Source organism: Sesamum indicum, linkage group LG9 (genome assembly GCF_026168435.1).
Source record: "Sesamum indicum cultivar Baizhima isolate 11 linkage group LG9, ASM2616843v1, whole genome shotgun sequence".
Taxonomy (NCBI): Eukaryota; Viridiplantae; Streptophyta; class Magnoliopsida; order Lamiales; family Pedaliaceae; genus Sesamum; species Sesamum indicum.
This window is the reverse complement of record NC_142665.1, coordinates 7958870-7966874: the sequence shown is the minus strand read 5'-3', so window position 1 is coordinate 7966874 and position 8005 is coordinate 7958870. Positions and strand designations below refer to the sequence as shown.

The following is an 8005-nucleotide window of genomic DNA, read 5'->3' as shown; positions in this document are numbered from 1 at the left end:
AATGATAATTTTCTGTTAGAGACCGTAACTAACGTAATTAATTAGTAAGCAGTCCAATCACTAAAGCAACCCTCAATCTTAATTAAAGGAAATCACCTCACTCTTAATTTCTATATAAATTTTAATTTTTAATCAAACCATCAAGAAATATATCTATATTAATATAAAGACGAAAGGCTTTTCTTACTTATAGATTGCAGTTTGTCAAACCGCGACCATCAATTTTTTGCATCGACGACAATATTTTTAGATTAATTTTTTTTTTGAAATATAATGTGTTTGTTTGTATAAGATATTTTAAATATAAAGAATATTTATTATATGTATACAAAAACAGTATGGCACGACCATTAATATATATATATAAAGCATCATGAGCAGGGCATCTCTTTGGTAACTAGCTAGCTAGGGTTAGGGTTAGGGTAATTAAAATTGTAGAGATCAAATCCTAAATTAAATTTGAATGTCATCAACAGAGGCCCTTGTCTCCAGGTGTGGGTAAATCTTGAGGCAAGATCTAGCACCAAACCTTTGAACATGAAATCATATACTAAAATATTCAGATGATGGCAGCCTACAGTAGCAATAATTATTATGCGAAAAATGCTATGTACTCCTGTGATATGGGATATGTGCAAATTATTATTTTAAAAAAATTAAAGTATATCTCAGTATTTTTTAAAATGAATCAATTTATCTCCTTAAAGAGGGTGGTGTAGTTCACGCGCCCCATGCACTTGCGATTATGCATGTGTCTCACGCACGCATCTCTATTAGCATTTGACAGAGACATAATAGTTGAGACTACATCTGTTCAAAATTGATAAGTTCAGTGGCCAAACGTGTAACATGCTAAATAAGGGGGACCAAAATCTTTTTACTGAGATTGTTGAGGAACCAAAAATGTAATTTTTCCCACATTTTATTTTATACAGTCATTTCTTATTGGTATGTTAATAATTATAAGCCTACAATGCAAAATTCATTACTATAAATTTTACTATTGTGCGTCATAATTCAATATATTCACGATAAATAATAGATCAAATGCAAAAGATAAAAATAAATTAAATCTTTTAATATTCAAACTCAATTTCTTCACGTAAGAAATTAAATAAATTCACAATGATGAAAAAATTGAACCATACAATTGTTTAATTAAAAATTTGAAAAAAAATATGAAATATAATAACTTTTATTTTTTATCATTGTGTTATGCGTCTAAGAAGAGAATATAAATACAACATACGATGTAGTCACCTATCCAATCACCACACTAGACCACAGATTTTATAGCGTTTGAGAGGATTCAAGACAATTTTTGTTTACAATTATTTTTTATTTTAGTTCTTTAACTATTTAGAATTGCAAAATGCCATTTAATTATTTAACTTGCCCGATTTTGGACACCAACCATAGGAATTTTCCATATGAACTCCATGTGACTTTTCCCAATAAGTATAAAATATTTCAGTAGTTGATGTCCAAAAATCGACCAAATTAAATAATTAAAAGATATTTTTGCAATTCTAAATAGTTAAAAGACTATAATGTGAGATGACTATAATTAGTAGATGAAAATTACATTTAATCCTATATAATTTAGTAATATTTATAATATATATTAAAAATATATTTTTAATAATAATACACTTTAAAAAAAAAAAACCAACTGCCATTGTCGCCCCTATCCCATGATTCCCACCGATTTCACCACCTCCCTGGCCCACCCGCGTCACTGCCCTCCACCCTATCGCCTCGCCACACCGCCACTCCATCTCCAGCTCCGTCCCACCGCCCCCTTTCCTCCCGCTCCCCAAAACCCACTGCCTTCCCCAACTCCCTATGCCCCCAAAACATCGCCGCCGTCCCTCCTCCCGCCCCCAAACCCACATTGGCACCTCCCTTCCCATTCCCGCAGACCCCGTCACTAGCCCACATCCGCCTTTCGCTAACTCCTCCCTCCCCACCCCCTCCCAAAAAAAAAAAGAAAAGAAAAAAATAAGTGCGTGAATAGCTCAAAATTATATTTGAAGATAAATTGCTCTATTTTTAAAAATATAAAAAAATAATTTAATAATTTTTTTTCATAGTAATTTGATTTTTTGCCATATATCACAGTCTAAATTACATTAAACCCTAATAATTATTAATTAAGAACCTTCATATATATAATTAATTATATTATATACGTATTAATTAATATATAGTTGGTAATTAATCAAGAATATATATATATAAAAAAGAAAAGGATTAATTAATTAATTTTCGATGAAAAAGAAAAAAGTGGTTCTAATATGGTAGGGTCCAGCAAGGATTTTCATAGCATATGATCTTCACTTAATAATTTCTATATATATAAATATATAGAGAGAGAGGGCTGATCATCAATATCTCATCACATCTCCCTTAAGTCTCTTATACATCTCCTCATCCCCATGCTTGTTTTTCTCTCTGTATATATACACAGCCCAGAATCCTGCATGCTAACTTGCTATATAGCTAGCCTGCACACCTATCTTCTATATATGTGATACATATATATATATATAGAGAGAGAGAGAGGGAGAGAGAAGAGAGAGGAAGCGCGCAGCAGAAGTGTTGGTAGGATATCTATTATTAATGAAGGATAGTAGTAGAAAACAAGGGGGGGCAGCGCCATGCGCGGCGTGCAAGCTTCTGCGCCGGAGATGCGCTCACGACTGCGTCTTTGCACCTTATTTCCCCGCCGACGAACCCCACAAGTTCGCCAGTGTCCATAAGGTCTTTGGTGCTAGCAATGTCAACAAGATGCTCCAGGTATATATATCATTAATATATATATATATACACACACACACCTCTCTCTCTCTCTCACACATATACACACAGTCAGACGCAGTAGGTTTTTAGTTTTTTATCACTACTCTCATTTATGCATTTTCTAGCCAATTGCATAGGAGTGATGCTCCCATACAAGAAAATATAATATTAGTAATAAAATATTAAGTGATTTATAGATGATATAGAAAAATTTGATAATTTATGTCGTTTTATTTTTTTGAGCAGGGATATGTTAATTATTTACTTTGGTTTTCCTGCTATACAAATAAAATAAATTGCTTATATGTATGGAGGTAAATTGTTTCTTTTTAAAAAATATAGAGGATAAATTATTGTATTTTAGAAAATAGAAGAGTAAATTGCTAAAAAGAAATTCATAAGGGATAATTTGCTTATTTGTAATATCATAGGAGTTGCTTGCATTTTTCCCTTTCAACTATATATTATTCTTTAAAATACAGGACAATATTCATTCCAAAAAAAAAAATTCTCAACTTTTAAATAAAATTATTTATAATTACATTATTAAATTTTAATTATTAAAAATCAATATACCGATTATCAATATCAACTCTTTATAACTGACCAACAACTTACTATTAAAATAGACCACGCATTTGGTGGGCTTATATATGATCATAGGTTTCGACTTCGACAATTAAATTAAGCGTTGTTGACAGAATAAAATATCAGATATACACACATGAAGAGTGAACTATATATATATATATATAATAATGATAATAATAAAATAATAATAATAATAATTATTATTATTATTATTATTATTATTAATAAATTTTTAGGCAGCAATGGATAGTGAAGTGGAGTGCGACGTGAAGGGTCGTGGTGGAAGTTTTCAATTTCAAATTAAAGATCACATTATTAATAATACTTAGTGGGCGTCCTCATTTTCTTTCTTTTTGATTTTGTGGTGCTAACTTTTACTTTAATTTTGTCACTAGTCCCACATATTTTCTTTTTCTTTTTCCTTTTATTTTTTTTTTTTTTAAAAAAATTGGTACCCAAAAAAAGACATTGTGGCGCATGCCATTATTGGCTGCTGCTAACTACAAACCAAATTGACAATATCGTTCTACCTTTTTCCAAATATTTTATAGTGTAAAAACGCTATGGGTCAATTTATTTTGTCACTTCACGTCGCTCTCTACATTTATTATTTATGGAAAAAAAAAAGGAAAAAACTATTTACAGTGTTTCTAGTGTTGAAATTATGAGCCATTTACTATGATGAATTCACATATCATTTTCGTTAATTTCTTGGACGAAAGGTGGTAAATTGTCGTTTTCAATTCGTTTTAAACGTCGTAGAACATAATCTGTCTTTATTTTGGAGTGTTTGAAATTTTAGTTACTTAAAAACAAATTACAGAACTACTTTTCTCGTCAGGAAATTCATATCCAAATTGAGTTTCGACTTATATATATATATATATATATAATTAGGTGTTTGGTTTGTCGGACACATATATAAATGCATCAACCCCACCCCCTACTCCCACCCCCAAAAAAAATTAATCCCTATATCTAATCTTTGATCGAATCAGAATTAGTTATATGACAAATATAATATGTTTGCAATGTGATTAATATATAGTCTATGAAAAATAACCAATCATATACTTGCTTTAGTAAGGCTTGATTTACGACAAGAACAAGAGTACTTGAGTTTATATTATGGAAACTTGAGACAATTAGTGCAGTTTAACTCATTCAATTTGATTCCAAGTGAAATGTTGGAGGTAAAAATAGTGTTGCAATTTCGTACAAAAAGCGAAGTCTTCTTTAGACCACCTTATACCTTTCTTAAAAGTACAATATTGTTGAGTCGGCACACAACAAACACACTTTTGGTCAAAGGATGCTTGTTCTTGTTCTATGGTAAATGATTCCCATGGACCATTTGAGACAATTTTTTACTATTTCCTGAAGACTGAGTTTTTACACTGCTAGTAAAGCAACACAAATTCAAATGACTACTTTGAACATTTCAGGAATTGCCGGAGCATCAAAGAGGCGACGCCGTGAGTTCCATGGTGTACGAGGCCAATGCAAGAGTACGGGATCCGGTTTACGGTTGTGTGGGCGCTATCTCGTCATTACAGCAGCAGATTGATATGTTGCAGACTCAGCTAGCTCTAGCACAGGCAGAAGTCGTCCACATGCGCATGCGCCAGTTCTCATCGATGACTAATTCACCGGAAAACGCATCTCCGTCGTCCCGGGACACACAGTCTCATCAGGCCAAGTCCCTTTTTAGCATGGACATGGTGGAAGAACAGGCCAACATGGAGGACTCTTTGTGGCATTGATTCAGGTCATCTTTTCTTCATATTTACTACTATATAATATATATACATATATATATATATAGACTTTTTTTCTTTTGGGGGTCTGTCTCCCTTTCTTTTTCTCTTTTTGGGTTTTCTTACATTTACATATACATGTTTGTAGCACATCTCACTTGACCAAGACATGATGATCACCATCATTAACCATATTGTAAATGCCGGAACATATATAATTAGTGTAGCCTACGCTTTCGGAGTTGACTGCCTTTAAACAATGTTCATTTTCTGTTTAGTCATGCTATTAGCATAATTATTCCATGGAAGAATAGCTTTATGTTTGGACCACAAGAACTCAATCAAATCAGACAACGGCGCTTTCTCATTGCTTTTCAAGATGTTAGAATCCTTTCAAATGACATAAAAGCTGCTTGGGAGTTGGGTGTGAAGCTTTTACCAAGTAAAGCAGAAGAAGGTTTGGAACTAGGCTCCAACTTAACAATAATGGTAGTTGAACTAGCTTTTTCTCATGCATGACCCACTGCCGGAAAAGTGAAATGCCATAATAATCACCCTTTGGTTATCTAATGACCAAAGAATCTTTAATAACTCAGTAACTACCGTACATAGTTTAATCTACTGAATGAAGACCCCATTACATGTAGCATCAGAAGTCGCCATTTTGGGAAGAACAGTTCTTGCACTGAGTTCTGATATGTCAAATGGTAGAGAGCCAAGACCCCTACTATACTGTTTGAATTCTGGTGCTGTCTTTTGTTGCCAGCACAAACAATGACTAATTTGTTATTGCTCTTGGACAGTTGCTGATTTGCTTGATCACTCACTCGTATAACGCCCATTGGTAACGTTGAGTTTTGCAGTAGTACAATTTGTACAACAGTCTAGCTGAAGACTCGAGTGAAGATATTGAGATGAAGTCCCAAATGAAAACATGACTATTGGTCTAGATTTATGTGGGTAAATATTAGAGCATTAGTTTTGACATCCTTAACCAGTTACAATGTTTATATCATTCTTGAGACACAGAATTTGACAAAGATATTAGGTTGCTCTGTAAGTCCGGCACCAAACAAGCCTCCTTCCAAGTGACGGTTTATGACTAATCAATTAGTGGACAAACCTTACTGTAATAAAAGACATCTATGGACAATGAGAACAAAGCTTTTGTTTCACTGTGAATTTGATTTGCTTTTGACTGCTCTATGGATTCTAACAAGATGTGTGCAAATAAGATGAACAATGCAATAGCAAGGAACATTAATTTCTTCAAATTAATCATTCAATAGAGATTACGCTTTACATTCAAAATCCCACTCCAAACAAATCTCAAGATCTACCACAATCCATCTCTACCTCATACCATGCGATTGACGACGTTAAACCCAGATTCCTAAAGTATACATAAGCAAGCAGGAACTAAAAACAGACCTAATCAAAACATAGGAGAAATTTTAAGCCCTCTCGCCTCTAATCCTCCTAGCCAACTGAATATCCTTAGGCATAATAGTTACACGCTTGGCATGAATGGCGCAGAGGTTTGTGTCCTCAAACAGACCCACAAGATAAGCCTCAGCTGCCTCCTGCAGCGCCGCCACGGCGGAGCTCTGGAACCGAAGATCCGTCTTGAAATCCTGAGCAATCTCCCTCACCAGCCTTTGGAACGGAAGCTTCCTAATCAGCAGCTCAGTGCTCTTCTGGTACTTCCGGATCTCCCGAAGCGCCACCGTCCCAGGGCGGAAGCGGTGCGGCTTTTTGACACCTCCGGTGGCGGGGGCCGATTTCCTCGCCGCCTTCGTCGCAAGCTGCTTCCGGGGTGCCTTGCCACCGGTCGATTTTCTTGCTGTCTGCTTAGTACGAGCCATGGATTGACGATTACTGATGCTAAATTACAGATTTGTGAGTAGAAAGCGATATGAAATTGAGGTATTTGGGTGGAAATTTATAAGGGTTTGGGGAAATCTGAAGAGCGGGAGGGTTGAAATATTGGGGGGATTTGAAATTTTCCTTCGGAAAGGGGAAAGTATGTGCCGTCGATTGGATATGGAATCGAGGGCAATGATTGGTTCGAGAGAAAGGTGGGCGATTACGATCCTAGTATTTTCTAACTAGCCAATCAGATGGCATGTACGCGTTCAGCAGTGGGAGATCTCAAGCCGTGATTTCTGTGGTATTAACGGTTCGGATTTGTTTCTCAAGTACAATACGGCAGAACACCACTTCAAATGAGCCCAACCCAAAATGAACAGCCCATTAGACGTGTGCTGGTGGCCCAATAAAATATTACTCCACACAGTCCAATGATTGGACCATTTGGGCCTCTACTTTTACTTTGTACTCTTTGTAACTAAAAATTACTGCTCATTTTTGCTACCATATAAAATTGAATTATCTATCAATTAATTTTTTTAATATGATATTCTTGATATTTGTCATATAAATCCATAATCAATTATTTATTATTATATTTAAAATCCCACATTATAAAGTAGACCAAGTCACAGCATGAATTTTTACAACTTGCATTGCCTACAATGTTGCTTCTCCTATCCTAATTTATCCCTTATATTATTCATTTTGTTGGGTATAAAAAATTATATTTAAGACCTAAATGAGTAAAAAATGACGAAATATAAGACGAAGCGACCATAGAATATAATAGCCATCATTATTGTGGAAGATATTAGACAGAGGATTATCAGTGTTAATTTATCTCGTTCTGTTAGTTCATGCGCGTTATATAGATTATGGTGTATCCTTGGCCTGTCGAGGGAGAAACCACTAGTTGAGCACTATTAGACTCTACGATTTTGTTTTATTAATGAAATTTACATTTACTAAAAAAAAATGAAATA

General features: G+C 34.5%; 2 protein-coding genes across 3 annotated transcripts; one reads left to right on the top strand and one right to left on the bottom strand.

The window, feature by feature from the left end:
- The first annotated feature begins 2384 nt into the window (after window positions 1-2384).
- LOC105171168 (LOB domain-containing protein 4) lies at window positions 2385-6325 on the top strand. 2 transcript variants are annotated; one of them, XM_088884691.1, is made up of 3 exons: window positions 2385-2799; window positions 4839-5161; window positions 5954-6325. In XM_088884691.1, exons 1-2 carry the CDS (start codon window positions 2623-2625, stop codon window positions 5154-5156), a joined length of 495 nt encoding a protein of 164 aa, XP_088740817.1. In that variant the 5' UTR covers window positions 2385-2622; the 3' UTR covers window positions 5157-5161; window positions 5954-6325. The 2 variants fall into 2 exon arrangements, with proteins under 2 accessions (XP_088740817.1, XP_011090495.1); XM_011092193.3 differs by lacking the exon at window positions 5954-6325 and having other exon boundaries at window positions 4839-5231.
- Window positions 6326-6398: 73 nt separating this feature from the next.
- Window positions 6399-7099, bottom strand: LOC105171078 (histone H3.2). The gene has a single exon (XM_011092090.3). It carries the CDS (start codon window positions 7013-7015, stop codon window positions 6605-6607), a length of 411 nt encoding a protein of 136 aa, XP_011090392.1. The 5' UTR covers window positions 7016-7099; the 3' UTR covers window positions 6399-6604.
- Between the last annotated feature and the right edge of the window lie 906 nt (window positions 7100-8005).

Bases quoted from the DNA above. Each gene is read 5' to 3' on its own strand.
- LOC105171078 (XM_011092090.3), bottom strand. From the start codon at position 7,015: ATGGCTCGTACTAAGCAGACAGCAAGAAAATCGACCGGTGGCAAGGCA.
- LOC105171168 (XM_088884691.1), top strand. From the start codon at position 2,623: ATGAAGGATAGTAGTAGAAAACAAGGGGGGGCAGCGCCATGCGCGGCG. The intron at 2,800-4,838 runs GTATATATATCA...TGAACATTTCAG, and splicing joins ATGTCAACAAGATGCTCCAG to GAATTGCCGGAGCATCAAAG.